At 38.3% G+C, this 22262-nt stretch overlaps 1 protein-coding gene across 2 annotated transcripts; it reads left to right on the plus strand.

Moving 5' to 3' along the window:
• Positions 1–4591: 4591 nt before the first annotated feature.
• Positions 4592–20745, plus strand: LOC149065841 (proclotting enzyme-like). 2 transcript variants are annotated; one of them, XM_089253823.1, is made up of 8 exons: positions 4592–4751; positions 6243–6359; positions 8806–9243; positions 13809–13885; positions 13997–14115; positions 16132–16412; positions 17471–17610; positions 19719–20745. In XM_089253823.1, the coding sequence occupies exons 2-8, from the start codon at positions 6269–6271 to the stop codon at positions 19884–19886; spliced, it is 1314 nt and encodes a 437-aa protein (XP_089109949.1). In that variant the 5' UTR covers positions 4592–4751; positions 6243–6268; the 3' UTR covers positions 19887–20745. The 2 variants fall into 2 exon arrangements, with proteins under 2 accessions (XP_089109949.1, XP_089109948.1); XM_089253822.1 differs by lacking the exon at positions 4592–4751 and adding an exon at positions 5191–5496.
• The last annotated feature ends 1517 nt before the right edge of the window (positions 20746–22262 follow it).

The raw sequence follows: 22262 nt of genomic DNA on the forward strand, positions 1-22262 counted from the left end.
CAAAATTTAAAGCTACTCCTGAAAGCTCCTAAAAAATTACTTTTCCTTGAAATGATTTTTTGCTTTTAAGAAACTTAAGACTATATCTTACATTCAAAAAACCATTTCAAAAGAAAACTGATTTTTAGGAGCTTTCAGGAAAAAAGTTTTGTTATGAAAAGTTTCACTCAAGTGACTTGGACCATTTTGATTCTCAACCCCTCACATGTAAATGTGACACTTGTTTACTTGTTCATACTTGTTTTAGTTCATTTTTTACAAAAACAGGCTGGCTGTCACGGGCCACATCGGTTAAATCCGATGGCTACATTTGGCCCGCGGGCCATGAGTTGAGCATATATGATGTAGAAGCTGTATGGATTGGTCGAAATATTTTTCGGATCGGAAGGAAATTCCTACTGACCGGCAGTGGGCCGTGGACCAGCGGTTGAAGAACATTAATTTCTATATCATTACGTGCTTTTTTTTTGCGCGTATCAAAGTTATACCCCAGCAACACTGTGGAATTAATAAAGGCATGCCAATATAGCGTTACACCCTGGTAAAACAACCGCCGATTGTTGAAATTACTCATTCATTAAATCTTTAGATAACGGTGAATCGGCAAAAATTATCCTTCGCTAACAAAAACTTGCTATCATGATATCATGAGTTCTAGATTATTCCACACGGGAGGATAAATGTCACGGACTAGTCTTCTATTTTTTCTATGGACGTGACTGTTTAACAAAACAGAAAATTAGAGGAATATACTAGACAATAATCGCGTAATAAATAAACTATATATGTAGTTTCTTTATACTGCGGAAAACCATTCTTGCTTATTTTAAATCTTCACAATTATCGTTTATAGGCATGAAAACTTGTCTTTCTTTTCATCTGAGCTGGTTATATGCATTTTTTACTTGCATCGAAATAAGAAATAGTGCACAAAATTACACTTTGAACGACACTCAAAAAAAGAGTTTTCCTTATGATTTATAGTCGCATGACAACCAATAAAAACTGACAATATCAATCATTTATTTCGCTTATGGGTCTAAACCCGTGCAAACGGCAAGAATACGGGAGTTTATTTATTTATTTATTATTTAGTATACAAACCTGTAAAAGGCCAGTAAGCTTTAACGTTGATAATCCATCACTGATTATACAAATACAAATACGACGCCACAACAGGCAAATTGCCCAACGAGGTGGCTGACTTAAGAACATCATGGATCCCCGAGCCATTTTTTGGAGGCCCTACCTACTACTGCTACACCCCAAATGCACCCCCCCCCCGCGGAACCCCCCAACGAACCCCCAACGAATCGGTACATGCGGGAATGTGCGTGTACGTGTAGTGCAACCTGACGTAAAGTTTTTTTTTGTTTCTGTGTAATGCTTGTTATGTGTAGTGCTGTCATCTGCCCCCAGTTTTTCTAACTATGAGTGAAGTGTTATGGTTGAATGATTTACCGTTGTAGGACTGTTGCTCTCTGTGGCGAGACTTTTTAACGGGGAGATCGGCTCGCATTCGCGCCTTGAAGTTGAGAACCACAGAAAACCAACTTCAGCCGACCACCACTGTGGGGTTCGAACCCGGATCCTCGCATCGCGAGTCCGCACTATAACCACTCGACCACCACAGCGGCATAACTCTATAAGTTGGTAATCAGTGACACATAAACAATAAATTACATACATTGAGCAAATTGTGAACATATACGTTAATAAATATGACAGTTATGGCTCAAGAATTTCTAAAAGCAAAGAATTTAGTCAATGAAATTTGTTTGTAACGCGGGGACAGATGCATTCATACATTGGCTTATACCGGCTTAGTTTTAGATCAATTTAAAAAGTTCAACAGTTTTTAATCTCATCATTGCAGAAAAAATAAAGGTTTTTAATTTGAAGCTCAAAGAACTTTGATATCTGAAACACAAAATTTTTTCTCGGTTAGTGTTAGGTTTGAAACAGGAATTTTTGAATATGCAGTAAGTTGTAAATTCAATAACGGGAATTCCATAAGCATATGGAATAGATCGAATGTTTGATTAGACACATTAATACAAATACAAATACAAATACAAATACAACGCCACAACAGGCAAATTGCCCAACGAGGCGGCTGATTAAGACATCATGGATCCCCGAGCCCCTACTCACTACTGCTACACCACACATTAACCCCCGCCCCCCGCGGAACCCCCCAACGAATCGGTACATGCGGGAATGTGCGTGTACGTGTAGTGCAACCTGACGTAAAGTTTTTGTTTCTGTGTAATGCTTGTTATGTGTAGTGCTGTCATCTGCCCCCAGTTTTACTAACTATGAGTGAAGTGTTATGGTTGAATGATTTACCGTTGTAGGACTGTTGCTCTCTGTGGCGAGACTTTTTAACGGGGAGATCGGCTCGCATTTGCGCCTTGAAGTTGGGAACCACAGAAAACCAACTTCAGCCGACCACAACCACTCCATACCATGTACTCCATACTAGTTTTTGTCCGTGTCTAATATTGCATATCTGTTAGAACAATATTTCTTAACTTTTTTTAGCCCATGGTCTCCTTTGCACCATATTTTATTCCCGAGGGGCTCCTGTCTTATCCAGCTCCCCTCCTACTCTCATCCAGGAGCAAGACACTTTCTACTTATTGAATTGAGTCAAAACTAAATTTATAATGAACAAAAATTTTATAAATATAGTCGATCTGGACCCCTGAGTCATGCACGGATCCAGAGACGGCAGGGTGATCATCCCTCCCTTGAGTTGAAAAATTTGTCTGTCTTGTAAAAAATGGGGCGATCCACAATGAACCTACATAATAAATCTCCCCTCCCAATGTATCACCCTGTATTCGTGCCTACCCTGAGCTAGAGTTTAGTGAGCTATCGTCTTGGGCGGGGGGGGGGGGGGTTTAATGCAGAACTGTCTTAACATCAGGGGTCCCTGCTGCTCAAACTGCTGTTCAAACGGTCAAACTGCTGTTCCGAGGTCCCATACTGGCAGATATTGTCGCATATTGAAAGTCCCATACCTAGAAATAAAATAACAGTTTGAAAATGTGCCTGCTTACTCGTCGAGAAGATCTCATCATGTATGTCTTCTATGGGCATGAGACCCTCCAGGTCATGCCTGAATGGACCCATGCATTAAGTGGTCCTGATTATTCAGTTGCAGCTCTGCTGGATTCTGACAGTATTCAGTTTTTTTCCCATCATACTTCACTTTAAAGCTTTATAGCTTTATTTCTCACAGCTCTCTGTGCCCCCTCCCCGTAACTACCTTTCATGGCTTCCCTTTCACCTGATTTTAACCCGTAGCCTCCTTAGAATATTCCATTACCACAAGAGGATGCCATATAGTCCTAGGTTGAGAACCACTGCGTTAGTCGGTATTTGAAAAGTCTTCCACAAAAACGGAACATTAAAACAAAGGTAGCTTTCCATTGCGAGGCCACAGAGAGTTGGAATCAGCTCTTGTTCAACGTTTAGATAAGAAGGAGCGAGAAAAAGAGAAAGAAATATTTCTACTGCTATATATTTATATCAGTATAATTTTTCATCAAAAAATAGTATTTCTCGTCCTAGAAAGCCACAACGTTTCAACGAAAGTTTTTGTATCATAGTCACAGGGAAATAAAAGCGATGGGCGGAGTAAATTTTTTTCTTGGGGGGGGGGGGGGGTGTTATCTGTTCGTCATCGGAAAAAATTCTTAAAATACGTGGCAATTCGGGAAGGTATTGCACTTTCCAATGTAGCAGTTGCAATGCGGATCAGGAAAATTTTAAAAACCGCTTAAAGGGTTAAGATTAGATCTGCCAAGACCGATGGCCTCTCTATATGGAAGGCTGACAGGGGGCTCCCATATCCCTGGAGTCTGATATGAATGTTATGGTTTTTTTTACACTATAAATTTCCTATAGAAGGTCTTGTGGAAAATTCTGGCACGGGGGAAGGGGTTCCATGAAATCCCCAGTCTAAGGATCAATTCCCCTTAAAGACCCCTTAATAATGAAATTATTCGCATTCGTTGGAAGAATCAAAAGAAATATGCTTTTTAGCGTATAAAGTGCTTTTTTGAGAAAGAAATTTTGAAAAATTCCAACACCTCTGCTTATCCGAAACCTCGAATTATTGAGATTCTGCTATACGTAGGATATTACTTTCGATTTTATTGGTCCGTCATTACGAAATTCCGGGAGAGGGGACGATATATACATGCTTTTTTTTTAACCTCTGGATCACACGCTATTTTGTTCATGAGTGTTGGCTTTTCATCAGTCGGTCATAGAAGCCTCAACCGGTTTATAGCCGTACGATATGATTTTCCTCTTAGAGCTAAAGAAAATGACAAGCCCTTTTTCTCAAGAAAAGAGAGAGAGAGAGATGTGTGGTTTTTATTATACAGAAAAACCATATATTTCTTCATCAATATAAGGACGCTCTTCTTCGTCCAAGGTCATGATTTCCTCAGGTTTTGCATTCTCACTCTTGGACGTACGAGTCATAAGTTGTTGCGGAGAAATCACACACTTAATGGAAACGTGTGCCAGTGCTCCATGTCTCATTCCATAATCTTTCTTCAGCATAAAAATATAAGATTCTAAAATGAAAATTTAAACGAAAATTTTAAAAAAAAAAGCGAGTTGTCTTTCAAATCAGGTCAATTCAAACGTGGAGGATGATCGTAGATTATAATATCTCATTGATGAATCGACCAAGGAAGTCATTTCCGCAGGAAGAAACATTGATAAGACTCGTAAGTAATAGCCATTGAATAAGTGATTGAAAAATTTGTCTTTAGTATTTAATTTCGCTATTTCAATTTTAGTTAGGATTTCTCCTATCTGATTTTATTGAATATTTTTTGGTAGAATCGGCGTGAGTACTTATCCATCGTTATTCAAATTTTTTTAATGTACACTATGAAATCCATTATGAACGTGCGTGGAATATTCAACGAATATTCGTTACGATTGATTGATTCTTATTTTAACCGAGCAATAGAATTATTAGATTATTTCTCATCAAATAACGGAACGCCTGCTTGTACTTGTATGGATTTTTTACAACTATCTACGCAGAATAGGAGATGCCCTGATTAATGCACGGAATTCACGTATGAAATCCAATTTCTCTTTCAAAATCCACGCATTAACAAATCAATATCTCGTCGCCATGATTTCATCGGAAAAGCTGTTTTTTCTGGTTTCAGCAACAGCATTATAGTGACATTTGACACTTGACGAACCGATGCAACAAACAGCTCTTGCCTACACAACTTTTGAGAAGAAAAAATAAACCAACATGACATCCGTTGAGTTTAGTTGCACAGCGCCTGCTACCTTCCTGTATTGAGTGATAACAAAATTAATCCGTTCATAGGCCAAGGGGGCCCAATAATAATTTTCATTTTACTTTATTCTCATATTCGATTCGGTAGCTAAATATCATGCCATGAACGCTCGACGATATACAGCAGCGTTTTAATAACATTTAAACAGGTAAGAGTTTTCTCATTTTTTTCCAGTTGGTAAAACAGATTTTTTTCTTCGCGTTTTCAAGTCACTAAATTCTTTCGATATATGCTTCCTCGCAAATTATCGTAGTTTGAGTTTCGCATGTAATGTGAACAGTGTATACAAATGTGATAGACTTACAATATAACAAAGTTTGGTTGCGTGAATACCATACCATCGTGCATAGCTCTATTATATGAAAAGAAAAATGCTGAATTTTTTTCAACCACATTAGAAAAAAAAGGATAAATAATATTTCTTTTCAATGATCATCTATGATGCTTAATGTTTTTTTTAAATAAATTTCCAAGTCATTAAATTTAAACTTCAGACGTTATTAAAATATTAAATGAAATCCATGAATATTACAGAAGCGTTTTTGTTCCGTCATTTGCATAAAAAAAACGAGTTCACGGTCAGATATGACTCGGTTGTAATAATTGGAATGAAATTATTTTTAATGAATGAATTTGTTTGTTTTTTTTTTGATGGATTCAGCAAACATAACTGATAAACATCGAACATTTCGATGTAACTTAACCTAATTATTGAATCATTCGTGTTTTAAAGCGGTGTCAGGCTCTTTGTGTTAAATTCGTATTCGTTTGAAATGCTCGAAATATCTCCCAGTTTTAAAATTTATAAAGAAAGTTTTCTGTACGTACATGTGGTTTTATATATACAAAAAAACTTGGATATTTTCCATTTTCTTTTACATATTCGCATTTCAGACTCAGCGGACAGTAAATAATATATAATGGGTCCTTCATTTCACCGAATGGTGTCAACAGTTATTGCTGTGTGCGTAATAATCAACGTATTAGTTAAAGGTGAATCATGCAAGCCTAGTAAGTAGTTCACACACATTTTATAATTTTGTATATATGTAATTGTTTATTTAAAGTTTGTTAGAGAAAAGTAAGACGAACTGAAGAAATTTAAAACTTGAGAATTTAGCATGAATTTAATATTAATGAACAATTTTTATTATGAACAAATGAGAGTTCACAAAAAAAAAAGACATATTTTGACGCTGAAGAAATATAAATACGTAAAAACATGCTACAGTCGTCATTCATTTTCATGAACTCAAACGGTCTTGAACAATTAGTTCGTAAATGGGAAAGAATGTAAAAAAAAATTATAGAGCAAAATGTGTGATTCACCCACTTTTATTTATTTATTTATTTTTTATTTATTTATTTTTTTTTTGTCTTTTATCTGTGACACCACTTTTATTTCATTTTTATCTTTTTTTTTTATTTACTCGATTGTGACATTTCAGTATAGACACGGCTCCGTGGGAACTAATGGCGGAAAAAAATGTGTAGGCGTTGTATGTTCAACAAATTGCTACAGTCCTAACAGACATTCATTAGCTCATCTCGACATACATACTCTCTTGAGACTATGACTATATTCTGACTCTTCAGATAACTAACAGGATTGATAAATGATTTTTTTGCTCAGCAAGACATTTCTGTATAGTAGTTAATTGATGATTTCAATGTCAGTAAGTTCTTCGCTGTGGTGGTCGAGTGGTTATAGTGACGGACTCGCGATGCGAGGATCCGGGTTCGAACCCCACAGTGGTGGTCGGCTGAAGTTGGTTTTCTGTGGTTCCCAACTTCAAGGTGCAAATGCGAGCCGATCTCCCCGTTAAAAAGTCTCGCCACAGAGAGCAACAGTCCTACAACAATAAATCATTCAATCATAACACTTCACTCATAGTTAGAAAAACTAGTGGCAGATGGCAGCACTACACATAACAAGCATTACAGAGAAACAACAAAACTTCACGTCAGGTTTCACTACACGTACACGCACATTCCCGCATGTACCGATTCGTTGGGGGGGGGGGGGGCGGGGCGCATGTGTGGTGTAGTAGTAGTAGGTAGGGCCTCCAAAAAATGGCTCGGGGATCCATGATGTTCTTAAGTCAGCCACCTCGTTGGGCAATTTGCCTGTTGTGGCGTTGTATTTATATTTGATATGAACGTCACCGTCCAGTTAGTATTGAAAACGTAGCTCATTGCTTTTTCAGAAAACTTCAGCGTTTCATTTTTATAGAACATCCATTCTGAATTCAACAGATGAAGCTTCCGACATCTGTCGTTACTTCATTTCCTTGAATCCTGCATGGTGGATTACACACTGATTATGCGATTGTGCTTTCGGGGACATATAGTTCCATTTATCTTGAGAAACGTACTACGGCACAGAAGCATTGATTTCGTAATGTTTTCGAAGCTCTAGAGATTCAAAATAGCTCTCAACTAAAGCAGTCTCCTCCTGTAATTCCATCCGAAGGAATGAATAATGTCTTGATTCATACGTTGTAACACCGAAGTGGTAGTTTTGGCAAAGTCAAAAACTCAACACGTAGGTCTTGATTCTTTCAACCATTCCTTAGTTTCGCTTCGGATACGTTGAATTGGACTCTTTGTATTTATGACAAACTTGTTGTATTTGATTAAGAAAATAAAAATGCAGGAAAAATAATTTCTGAAAGACAAAAGCGAGTTCGCAGTAAAGATTAAATGGATAGAAGGGCTCATAAATGGAGCGGATTTTAACATTACATCTATACTTATTTTTTCCAGGAACAGAGAACTATGTAGTTCGTAAAAACGTATCGGATCGTAAAATCAAGCGGCGGCTGTAAATATATTTTATAGTTATAGGTTGTATACCCTTGGTTGTATATAGCGTGCCCAAAAAGTCCTGAACCAAGCTTTTTATTCTCAACGGTTGGTTATAGAAACATAGATATAGATATATTATTTGTTTTAGCAGGGGCTGAATATGTACTGAGATACAAAAATTTCATTTTTTATACGGTCCTTCTGTCCTTAATTTTTTTCTACCACGAAGCTGTGGGTTGGAAGAGACCTCGGCGAAAGAATCCTGGAGTTCATTGTCCCGTAACTTCCAATTAGAAAATTGATGCCCTATCTTTGCATAGTCTATAAAAGAAATTTCATGCTTTCGAGTGCAATATTATCTGAGATATCTGAGTTAAAAACTACTGAAAATGAGGGAAAGAACAGCACATATACAAACACACAAAAAAAAAACTCGAAAAAAAAGGGAAAATCTTTTACAATAGGCATGTTACTTGGATACTTTTTCTAATTGAAAGTATGTTTCCATAACCAACGGTTGAGAAGAGAAAGGCCTGGGTAAGGTCTTTATGAGAGCTCTGTATACATATAATTCATATCACAGTATATTTTAAGCTTAAAAAAAATTAAATTATGTGTGAAGACCTTTTGTGTTTGATTTATTTTTCAGATGGTGGCGATGATGGGGGAATAGTATTTCCAAGAAATCATGGAAACAAGGACTTATGTGTCACTCCAAACGGTGAGCAAGGAAACTGTGTTCTATTATCACGTTGTAGAAAATTGTGGAACACCAGGGATTATGAGCTACTGAGACGGTCTTTATGCGGTTTCGAAGGGCAAGTGCCTAAAATTTGCTGCCCTATGCAACGGATGTCAACTGCTTTAAATGAAGACAAACTTACAGCTGTAACAGCTCCAATTCCTCGCAGGACAACTTCAAGATCTCGAAGAACAACTTTAAGACCTAGAAGACCGTTAGGTGGGAGATTTCCTATAACGACTACTAGTACAACCACAACAACTACAACTGCCATTCCTATGCAAAAACCAAGAACACTCGGAGTTGTAAATCCTCCTAATACGAATTCCCAACTGTTTCCACAAGGTCAGAAAATTTTTATTTTATTTTATTTCAACACCATTTTGAAATATGAAAAAAATGAAGTTAAATTATAGAAATGGTAGCCTTTTTTGGACATTTGAACTAACTGTATAAAAATGCAGTACGTACGCACCGGTAGTTTTGTGAGAAGATTGATTTTGTGACACTGATTTTCTTCCGTGTGCACTCTTATTATATACAGTGACTCATGTAACTTCAGAAATTTAATACTGTATATTTATCCAAACCATTTTCTGTCACTGATTATGAGTTTTCAAGCAAACTATAATATTAGGTCATGTGCCGAATGATCAGCATTTTTTTATACTTTTAATAATAGTGGTATCGTGTTATACGACTCCCTCCCCTTTCATTTGTGTGCTTTGAAATTACACGCCGGTCACGTATTCTCAAGAAAAAAAATAGTTGTCTTCTGTTTCAACACCAGTATATTTTTTACAGACTAAATCAGCAAAAACGGCATTTTCGCCAAAATATATATTTTATAACTTACTAGTCATTTGAAACTTCAACTGACTAGTAAGTATATACACACAGCTTTTACGTGACTAGTAAGTTATAAAATGTATACATATTTTACAACTACTTTATGTATAAAATATATATGTATTTTATAACTTTCTAGTCACGTGAAAGCCGTGTGTATATGCGTATATGCGGTATAAAAGTTGAAGTTACGAATTACTTCCATGTTCAGATAAAAGATAAGTCACTGGCGCCAAAAAAAAGAGGGAAAGGTCCTAAAATATTTATCCTAAGGCAAGCTCAGAAAAACTTCCGACCTCTCCTATTGGAGATACGGCTTCAACTTGTAAATTGGACGCTGCGAGGGCAGTCCAGCCCAGAGCGAGAGGAATACCCCAACTTGGGGCCCCAACTCAAGTTACATTCCCGTAATAAAAGAGGCTGTTAGTAATTATGCACATGTGTTAGTAAAACAAAGCACATGTGCAATTTAGCATGTTCATGCCTAGCACCAATTAATCATCATAATTGATGTTGGCTCGAGCCCTCCTAATCTCCTTAGCCAAGATCTTGTACGATCCGGAGTTACTGTTGTGGTCAGTCAAGAGCTTTTGAGACTTCATCTTGTTCCACTCGTAACAGTTATTGCATTTCGCTTGACCCGAGCGGCTACGCTCCTTGTGTCCCTCTTCTCCGCAGTTCCTGCAGATTTCTTTCTGTGTGCACTTTTTGGCTGGATGGCCATATCGCCAACGATGGAAGCACTGCAGAGTTTTCAAATATTCCCTGACAGTACTCCACTGCCACCCAATGACGATAGCTTTCCTAAGCATCAGAACCCCGAAGGTTCCAGGGGCTGTACTACCTGCTCATGCTTATTCTCATCCGATCCGAATTATAAGCATCCGTTCATAAGCATGACGTTAAGAATAATCCGAAAAACGATACCAAGAAATTATTCGTAGGGTCACTCCTTAACGTCACGTGACATGAAAGAGGGAAAATCAAAGAAATCGCTTTCTACACAGGGAAAAACGATTTTTCCCTTTGGCCGATCGACCACTGACCAATCAAAATTAAGCTTGGGGTATACAACTACTACTATACATTTACTGAATTTTTTGTTCAGCGACGGTGGCAACGCAATTCATTTTTAATGCACGTGCAGAACCTTTTGTTGTTGTTTTCTTTCCACAATCTTTAACGTCAAAAATGGAAGGTGTTAGCGGGGTATCGGCTAGATACTTTTTTTTATTTTTTTTAATGGGGAGGATGGGAAATAAGAGTATATGAAGAGTTATTTCTATAATTAAAATATATTTTTTAGCGTGTAAATATTATTCAGAAGGATATTTCAGCATTCTTATTAATTTACTGAAGTTCTTTTTAAGCCGTACTTCATAAGGAACTACCAAAATCGCATTGGAATAATAATGTATTGTCCTCCATTGCCTATTTTGATGGACGTGGGTGATTATTACTTTGCTTCATTTATTTTATATATATATATATAATTTTAGAATAATATAATTATATCATCGAGAAATATACCGTGAAAAAATATCTCGAAAAAATATAGCTTTAGAGGGAATTATCGTTATATCGAGTATCGTTGTAGCGAGGTTTCACTGTATACTACACTTGGATTTCCAATTGAATCCGTCCAATCAATTGTAAAAATCCGATGAAATTGCAATTTTCTTTCAAGGAAAAACACCACTTAAGTCATCGTAATAAATTTCCGAATCCAAGAAATAAATTTTTCATTTTTCGTATTTTCCACTTGCGATGGCGAGTAGAGAATACGATCATCCGATGCTTAAGAAGTGGGTCTCCCTTATCCTTATCGTCATCCGAATATTCGGAGAAATACGATGCTTGTTTTCGGAGGGAGAATGCCGCTAGTACGGAAATTTCCCTTTCATGCTTATATTGTCATAATCGGCGGGGATACGGATCGGATTCCTGATAAGCATGAAGAGATAGTACAGCCCCTGGCTCGATCTCCACTACCTCATGCCTCTCCTAGCTGGAGACCTAGTCACGATTCTTGCCCTCTTAACCGCAATGATCGAACCACCAAGAACGCGCTCTAGCACCTCATCTTCCTTAATATCACCAGAGACATAAAAGATTATGACCCTTGGGTCACTCCTACGCGCTTCCTCAAGTTTGAACTTCTTTCCAAGCTCCGACTCCGCCCCAAAGTCTTTCTTGAGTTTCTCCGCATCCTCTTTGGCCGACACCTCAAACAGGACTGCCCCTCTTCTAATCTCCCAAAAGTATAGGAATTTGACTCCTGCTTTAGCCGGGTTATATTCTTTCTTTAGAATGTCCGCGGCACTGTCACCTCCCTCCGTCTTCTTCTCGAATCGCAGGATCTTCCTGGATTTTTGACCCTTCATCTGGGGTTGCCCTTTGCTCCGTATTGTCACCATGGCAAAAGTATCCACTTCCTTTGGAGTTGGCACCACTGGTGGAGGGGTTTCTCTGACCTCACCTAGCTTCAGCAATCTTGTGCATGTGGCTAGTATGCACTCATGCAGCTTTTCTTCCGCTATGCGGATCTCCTCTGCGGTTTCTTCATCTTGAGACCTGTCGTCCGACTTCTTGAGCTTTTCCACAGCTCTCAATATCACTCCATGGTGATATTGTGCCATTACCAAGTCTATCTCTGTCTATTCGGCTTGATCTTCGACCAACACATCAACTTCTTCCTGAAAGGATACACACACACACACGCACGGACACACACGCACACGCACACACACACATTCGGTGTCTTTTTCCATTCCTTCCGTGATTTCGCGCTTCATCCGCAATTCTTTCTGCATATCGCAGATTTGACTCTCTGCACAATCTGCGGCGAATGTCATCTCGTTAAGCTCTGTTTCCAACCTCTTAATTTCCTCAGAACCCCTCTGTTCTTTCCTAGCCACCTCGAGTTCTTCTCGAAGATGCTTGTTGTCATCTTCATGCTGTTTCGTCTTGAGCTCCTATATTTGCAATTGGAATTGCAAGTCCTCTTCGAAATCCTTGGGCTGACACTCCCTACGGGCTTTGTCTTCCTGTACCTGTTTAGTCACGTAAGTACGAATTTTCTTTAACTCGACTATCGCATCTGCTTGAGCCTCTGAGTGTTTTGCCACTTTCATAAGCTCTTGAAGTATGTCCTGCAATTTGTCCCAAAGATCAACCTTCTTGATCTTGGACATATGCTTGGATTAACACTTGCTCCGCAAGCTTCCTAGCACGCTTGAGTGGACTTTGAACCCCTAGATAGGTGGGGCCCCTATCCTGACTAGTCCCTTCTTCCTCTTCCATTCTTGACTTTTAGTTTTGTTGGGCGAATGAACGTTCCAACTAGAGCCGCCTCCCACATTGGCTGACCTTAGGGTCACCCGACACCGAAGGGGGGTAGGTTCCCTACTTTGTTATCAGTTAGAGTATCTTGTTCGCTAAGATTGAAATATTACACTGGAATTATTTCCTCTAATTAACGCTTCTAAAACTAGACCTAATTTAGATTTCCGATAACATATGGCTCTCTCGGTGCCGTAAAAGGTAAAAAATATTTTCTCCGCACACCACACTCCGGTTTCATCCGTACGAAAAGATACCATCTTGGTTTGCCCTCCGGTCGTTGTCTTTTGTTAGTAATTGTTAGCCGTTTGGTCGGCTGCATCCGTCCTCCGTTCTCAGTCCTTTGTGAAAGGGCCCTATTCTTTGTTCAGTTGACTGCTTACCACCCACGGAAAAAAAGACGGAGCTGCAACTTTCCGTACGGACGAAACCGGTGTTTATGAAAGGGGTCATAATACCGTTGCAGAGAAAAAGTATACGAATGTTTTCCCTCCGTAATTACCAGCGACTGGAAGGAAGAAAATTTGTGTGTGTGTGTCCAATTATGTTAGCAAGGTCGCCATATTTTGGCGATTTCTGAAGTGTGGTAATGCAAGTATTCCCCCGAATACGGGAGTTGCGACCATATCAAATATGAATCTATACACATTCATTTCAGTTACTGAAGACTTCATGGCTCTCTTCTATTGTTTCATTTTTTATCAATTATTATTTTGCAGAATGCGGAAAGAACAGCATGACTTTTCGTAGAATCGTTGGTGGTCAAGAAGCCGCAGTTGGGTCTTGGCCTTGGATGGTGAGTTAAAACCGTTTATTTTCACATCGTGAATCAATCAATATTAGAAATCGCAGCTTTAATATGATTACAACTTTTTTTTTCTTCTTGGAAAATTTTTGTTTCTTTCAGGCAGCGATATATATGATACGGCGAGGAATCAAGAGTGCCGAATGTGGTGGCACTTTAATAACTAAGAAGCACGTTGTGACAGCTGCACATTGCATGGTGGATTCCCGGAGACTGACGACGTAAGGAGATATTATCGTTGTTGAAAGGCTCATGATCAAACGCCTGCACCCAACATTCGTAAGTCAGTGTTGTACCCGAAGAAAGTATAGTAACTCTTACGACTTACTTGGATGTTACCAGTAAAAAACACCATACAAAATTCATAATTTTTTTTTTTTTTGAGAATCGGTACTGAAACTAAATCAGAACCGATTCCGTAAAATCATTTGATTTCATCATCGAAACGCTGCTCCGAATTTTTTCTGTTTAACACGTTACATGAACAAGAAAGGAAAGTGAATGAAGGGCATTAATATGAATGATTAAACTGAATATTGCGGGGGGGGGGGGGGGGGAATAAAGAAAAACTTATTTTTATTTATGGTTTTCGTTCTGTCAGAAACACGTAGACAAACTAATTCATAATCTAGCGTTATGGTTATAAAATTATATTTATTTTCATTAAAATGAAAAATTGAAAATTAAATTTCCATTAAAAATTATTTTCGTGAATGATTCGCCATTTACTTTATTCTAATTTTGTTAATAACACAAATGCAGTTTTAATAACAGTACAAAAATTTATACGCAAAATAAATTCAAATAATTTAGTACATGTTAATAATTACTGAGATGGTTTGAGATCCTATCTCGAAAAAGGGTATTAAAAATTAAAAACTTGAAAGCGGTGACTGAAAAATAAGTATGAAATCGGCTTTTAAGAATTGAATGAACGAATATTAATAGAAAGAAGGGTTAAATGAAATAAAATGGATAATATATTATAAAAAAATAGATGATCGAAAATGCAGGGATTAAAGAGTGTTCAGAGAGTATAAAAAGAGCTGGGGCTGTTTTTAAACTTGAAAGCATTATCATTGCTCACATGCATGCTCAGAAAGACTAGGAGGTCAGGTTTGCTGGTCGGCTGAAGTTGGTTTCCTGTGGTTCCCAACTTCGAGGCGCGAATGCGAGCCGATATCCCCATTAAAAAGTCTCGCCACAGAGAGCAACAGGCCTACAACGATTAATTATTCAATCATTACACTTCACTCATAGTTAGAAAAACTGGTGGCAGATGGCAGCACTACACATAACAAGCATTACACAGAAACAAACTTCATGTCAGGTTTCACTACACGTACACGCACATTCTCGCATGTACCGATTCGTTAGAGGTTCCGTAGAGGAATATGGACGAGGTACATGTGTGGTTTAGTAGTAGTAGTAGTCACATTATAACAAGTGCTCTCAAAAAAATAAATATTTATTAATTTATGAAAAATATTAAAATAATAAAACAATTTATTTAAAAAAAAAATTTCTTCCTTTAAAAACTGGTAGTTGTACAACCTTGCAACATGACTACTAGCCACCACTGTCAATCTTATGATTACTGTATAGTGTATATCTAAATTTTGTTAACCAATTTACATGGTCATCTTCATATTGAAGTGCTTGTGTAAATAACGTCATTTTTACATCAACTTTACCCAAAACTATTTCTTAATCGTTTTGTCAAATTTCAGCTTTCGTGTTTATCAAAATTTAATTTAAAAAATCATCGTGTTTTCAAAATTCATTCCCATATACCAGCGGTTGTCAAACTTTTTTTGACTTTTTGTAAAAAATTTCTATGGCGGAGCCCCGTAGGCCTTTTTTTTTATTCATTCAACAGATTTATTTTTATTACTTAAAAATATATATTTTTTTTTTCTTTCAAATTTACTGGTTTTTCTTCTCGAGCGGCCGCGGAGAGTGCGGAACACCGGTTGAGAACCACTACCATACACAGTTGTTTTCCATCCAATTCTTTTTTCAAACTGTTACTTTTGTAATACAAATACCGTGATGGCACTTAAAATCGTGGTTGCAGAAAAAATATCAGATAGTTTTTCTGGTACCTCAATACAGTTAGATTGTACGTTCGTCATTCGATAGTTATACATAAGAAATCGAATCTATATATAGCTTTTACTTTTGCCATGTGCGTATTCACCAAACTTATAACGCACTACATAACTTTTTCCTTTCAGCTTAGATCCTAAAACTGTGATTGTGCGTCTTGGAGACCATGACTTGGACAGTGATTCCGATGGAGCCACACCTGTTGACGTCAATGTTCAATCAGTGACGAACCACGCTGGTTTTAACCCTAGAACATTTCAGAATGACATTTCGATACTTGAGCTAGCAACGTCAGTTGAGTTCAAAAACAATATAGCCCCAATATGCCTACCATTGGACGGTTCCTTAGATGGGGATGAACTTGCAGACCGCAATGCTTTCGTTGCTGGATGGGGCACACTAAGCTTCAGTAAGTACACATCAGATTTAATACTTGAGCTACAAAATACGGCATCACACACAGACAATTATTATAAAATAGTTCTTATGTAAAGTAAATTTAGTACATTTCATTTTGAAGTTCATTTTTGACGATTTTGTAGCACCACGGTCATTCTCTGCACACGATGGCTAATCAGACTGAGACCAACAGTTTATTGCTGATTCTAAACGGCAGCGTTTGGCATTTATTTGATCATTTTTGTCGCACCACGTTCATTTTCTGCACACGAGGGCTAATTTTAGACCGGGACCTACAATTTATTGCCGATTCCGAACGGCAGGCTTGTTTTTTATACTCATCGAGAGGTTGGTGTGCTAACTCCTCGATGGGGGACGCCCTGCGGTAGCAGTTTTCTATGCGGTTATGTCGCCGTTTCTGTTGTAACCCTGTGTCAGGAAGGTTTTCTAACAAGGACGAACCGGGTATCGAACTCGCGACACCTGTAAACATCCTTTGGTACTTTAGGCGAGTATCTTATCGACCTGGGCTACCATGCCTTTGGCATTTATTATTATTATTATTATTTTGTCTCGCCAAAAGCTTGGTGCGCTAACCTCTCGACGGGAGAACGTCCTGCAATAACCATCTGTTCCGCAATTACCCTGTTTGCGTTCCTGCTGTATCTCCGGAAAGATTCTGACCAAGACTAATCGGGTATCAAACGCCCATCACTTATGAACACGTCCTTTGGTACACAGTAAGCGAGTATCTTATCGGTTCCTTTCCGACAAGAGATTGTGTGGCCGATGGTAATTTTTTGATTCAAACGACAAGTATATTTTTAACATAGAAGGTGAATCATAGGTGCCGGAACCTGGAGTTAGTAACTATTTGAACCTCCCCATTCCCAATAATTTATGAATATACAATGGAATGCACTATTCCGCTTCCTGCGTACGAGATGAATGATGATTTTCAGTCCCCTCAATATTTTTTTCATGTTGGCGCCTCTAAGTTGAATCATTAACTACCTTATTTCTAATTTCTCTATTTTGATATTATTTTATTTATTTTTCCCTGTCAAGCTGGTCCTGCCAGCTCAAAGCTGCAAGAAGTTCAAATACGAATCTGGGAAAATGAAGACTGTAAAGAGGTATTCAAAAATGACGCTCCTATAACTGACTTGAATGTTTGCGCTGGAGATGGAGACAAGGATTCTTGTAGGGTAAACAACTTAATTTCATTTCCAATGTACAATTACAAATTACCCTCTTTTTCTCAAGCTTCATAGATTCTTTTCTCTTTTGTTCCTAAACACACAAATTTCGTAATCGAAAATTGAACTTTTATACAAGAGTTTCCATAATCGTTTTCTTTCGCTAAGCAAAGGCTTAATAGAATTATGGCGAAATTTTGATTGAATAAATATGCTTATAAGTGCCAGAAAAATTAATTCATCAGTCTAATACTGTACTTGGTAGCTCTTCTCTACCTCGCGTGTGCATAACTGAAGGCATACGATAAGAGAGAGAGAGAGAGTGAGAGAGAGGCATAGAAATTACTGTTCGTGTTTTGGCACGAGAGATTCGTGGCTTCATGAGGTTTTCTCCTTACATGAGTCAATTGCATAATTGCATCTCTGTCCGGTTTCCGATACATGTAGACTCTCTCGTTAGACTTTACAAATCATTTCTAATAATCAAGTGTCCGTTAGTGGTGTTCCAGACCGTAGATGAAACCATAGGCGTACGCAGGATTTTTTCGGTGGGGGGGTTCATCATTTTTTTCTTTCGAGGGGGGGAGAGGGAGTTCCTTTTTTTACTGCAAAAAAAAACATCAAAATCTTGGCTCAAGGTCCCCCTCATCCTGAATACTCCAGTGAGTGAGACTCAGTGCTCCGTATAATGCATTCAGCAAGAGTACGCACGCTGGATGAACGTCAAAACCCCATGTCATAGGGCAGTTGGTTCTCAAAGTGTGTGTTACGAATCATAGGATCGTCGCAAACCTTCATCAGGGGAATGTTGCGTTGAACTGTGGTAATAGTGATGTGTGCCTGCTCGGTGCTATAAAGCGGTTTTCCGTTGGAATATTCTGGGAAGCCGCGGAGAGAGAGATAAACGTGAACAAAAGTAGGACAAGGAAGTCGCGAGTAACAAAAGTTTAAGAACCACTGTCATAGGCAAAACAGTCCTGACATAATTGGCGGCACGCGTGGGGATTACCTATGAGTCCTGATGAGTGACTGGTAATAATACGTGAGGTAAGTCAAATTCATTCACCCACACACGCACGTTGTGAATATCCATTAGTGAGTGGTAGTTCAATAAAGGCTTTATTTCGATAACAGCAAACCACAAACTACGTTGTTGCACCGTACCGAGATTACAAATTATGTGTTTATCTTGGAAGGGGAATAAAGTTGTCGTACATCCTTCCACACGCACGTGTGTACGTGACATATTTATACGAATTCCAGTCGAGGTGAGATAATGGAGGCCTGCATCGGGGGGGGGGGGGATTTCTTTTAAAAATACCTCAAATCCAATGCGTGGTCGCCTCATCGAACAATCTAACCCGCGAAAAAGTGAAGGAATTCTAGACGGTTGCGGAGAACAGATGGCGTTCGACTAGCATGCGAGTTGCCAAGTGAAACCGTTGCGTAAGATATTTTGTCGCCAATACGGCAATATCCTCGTGTGAGTGGTTCCATAGAAATATACGCAGGGTCGCAACTAGATACTTTGTCAACCGGGGCCGCCCTTGCAAGTAGAGGAAACAGTTAAAGGGTGAATTCGGCGCCCCTTCTGGTTCAGCTCCCGGGACACCAGACTCGCCTGCTCCCCCTAGTTGCTGCCCTGAATATACGTGTTCGTCTTCTGGATACGGTTTCTTCTATCAGTTGCCAAACTTTTGTATCCCCGTGTGAGGAGGCTCTAACACTAATGCTTATAGAGATACAAACAACTTGGTATTTTCACTGCGTAAACCCGCTCTTCCACAGATGTCTTTCATGATAAATACTTTCTGGTACAGCATGGGCGGAGATACGGTAGGGGGGGCGGGGGACATTGTTCCCCCCAGCGTCAAAGGTGGAGTCGACTGATCTAATGTATATATATGAATTGACATCATCATCATCGTGCCCCCCCCCCCAGACTTCCAAGTCTATCTCCGCCTATGTGGTACACATGCACCCATTTACGTACAAAGCTGATTTTGCTATGAAATTGGAGTGAGACTGACCGTACCATAGCTTTCCTAGATCTTGAGAATGCTGTATGCGATGAAATATGCAAAATTTTTATCTGATTAGTGCTATTTATTTTGTAGGGTGATTCAGGTGGACCTCTGATGCTACCTCAGGCAAACCGAAGATTCTATCTGGTAGGGGTGGTTTCATTTGGGAAAAAGTGTGCTGAACCTGGGTATCCTGGCGTGTACGCTCGCATCACTTCATTTCTCGATTGGATTCAAGAAACAATACAGAAGACGTTATAATTTACTCAATTGAAATGAATGGGGTAGCTTTTCAAACTTCCATTTCTTTCTGTTTCAATTGAGAGTTGCTTTTATTTTCCTCCACCAATGAGAGAAGGGCCGCAGCTAGATACATCAATACCAGCGCCTGGGGTACCAGAACTGCCTACTCCCCCCCTCCTGGTTGCGGCCCCCAATAAGAGTTTCCTAAAGACCTCAATAGTCCTGTATAAGTAAATAAAATTAGCCAAGATTAAAATGGACCAAGTGTTTTATTCATTGAGAAATTTTTATTAATGATGTACTGTACATACGTTAAAAAATGATCCGAAATTCTACGATTTTTTTATCGTGTTTTTAAAGCACTTGTAATTTTTCAATAGAACAAGCAGATTAAAGCGGCAGGAGGAAATTTTAAAATTAGTACAATGAACAGAAAAATAAAATAATTTTCACGATAATCGGAATAGAACAACTTTAGGATTAATTCGTGTGTGTGTTCCAATTTTTTTACTTGATATATATAAATCCAGAGGTGGATTTAAAACGGCGGGTGCACCAGGCGCGCTCACGGGGCCCTAACTTCTAAAGGGACCCAAAAACACAAACTTCACACTTTTTTCTAATCTAAGGGGCCCAATATTTTCTTTTGTGCCTGGGGCCTCGACTTAATCCGCCACTGTATAAACCAGTCAATTATTGTACATGGTGGAGCTATTTTGTTTTACTTTTATTAATTATGGTACTCATGTTTTGCGGCTAATTTTAAGTCAATACCTGTCCATCTCTTTTGTTGTAACATTCATGGTTTTCTTTTATTGCATAGCGAAATCTGTATTTCTGGAATTCCACGATGTATATACAATAAAGATTTGTCTATAGTGCTGTTTTTGTTCCCATTTTGTCTCTCTCACACACATACATAACTTCGTAAAAGCTCTGTTGAATAAAATGACAACAAAAATGTGGCACTTAATCTGACACATCTTTCTTTCAAACCTAGTGCAACTCGGGTCTATCACCAAAGTCATTTAATGACCACGAACAATAAAGGTCAAGAAATGACGTGATATTAAATATCGTAAATGATTTTGCGTCATAAAAATCACGAATTTCTTTCGAACTGAAAAATTCTGTTCCGGATGAAAATATCAAAATTATCCAAAATGTTTGTTAAGGAACCTTCAAAGGGTGTTTCAAAATTACCCTAGGCCTATTCGTTACTGGTTATCACAAGATAAATGAAGTACTTTTAATTGTGATTTTGTTTGAATGGAAATAATGTAAAACTTTTCAATGAGAAATTATTCATATAAATTTATCAACACGTTAAATTGTAATTGCATCCATATCATGTTTTTACGGAAGATCAGAGAATCTGAAATCTCTCAACAATTGAAAAAGATGCAACGAATTCTTTGACGTGTACATTGAACTAACGTGTACATTCGAACGGACTGGGTTCGAATCCGACCTACGCCAGAAAGTCATAGTGTGTGTTGTTTTTTTTTCGTTTCTTCGAACAGCGCCATCTATCTTCTGAAAGTCGAACTATGTGCAAATGGTCTTTTTTGACGTTTCCAGAATAGACATAATGACCATTTTATCACGTCATGTTTGAGACATTTTATGACTTCCAAACTTCCAAAAAACGTTTTTATTGACGTCAGGCGACAACTTGGGTGGTTTCCTTGCATTTGATGTTTCTGCCGTCGCGGTGGCTGGATGCTCCCTCCAGTTAAGCCAGGTTTTCCTAGAAGCGGGTTTCTACAGTGCATGCAGCGTGAAAACTCGGATTGGCCAAAAAAACCTGAATTTCAAGTTTTTAACCAATCAGCGTTTCCACGCTGCACACGGCGCAGAAATTCTACTCCTAGGAAAACCTGGCTTAATATAAGCTCGATGGTTTTAGTTATAGCCACTAAAATAAGGTCGTTATCAAGTCACCTTAGTTTTAGTAATATTCAGCAACTTTTCTTAATTTTGGCATTGTTCTTGGCGACAATTTGAAATGTCCCGTATTTTTCCATTTCACTCGATGAAATATGGTCAGTTCTAATGATTAAGACATAATTTGTTATAATGATTAAGACATAGTTTATGAGTTTAAAAATAATTTCAATCTGTGATTTCAATAAAGAACAAAAATTCAAGTTGATTTCGTGTGAGGTGACCATACGTCCCGTATTTCCCGGACAGTCCCGGTTTTTTTTCTTTTCTGGCCGTCCCGATTTTTTTGCAAAAGTGTCCCGGTTTTTCCCGTTTTTAACATGACACCTTCTTGAATTTTTATTCTTTATTGAAGTCAAAGATTGAAATTTTTTTCCATCTCATAAATTATATTATGATAATTACAACTACAAATAAGAATATTCATCTCCCACATTTGTCTTGTTG

The sequence above is a fragment of the Pholcus phalangioides genome, unplaced genomic scaffold (genome assembly GCF_987345545.1).
Source record: "Pholcus phalangioides strain wild (caught in Gottingen) unplaced genomic scaffold, Ppha-v1.0 ptg000039l_1, whole genome shotgun sequence".
Classification (NCBI taxonomy): Eukaryota; Metazoa; Arthropoda; class Arachnida; order Araneae; family Pholcidae; genus Pholcus; species Pholcus phalangioides.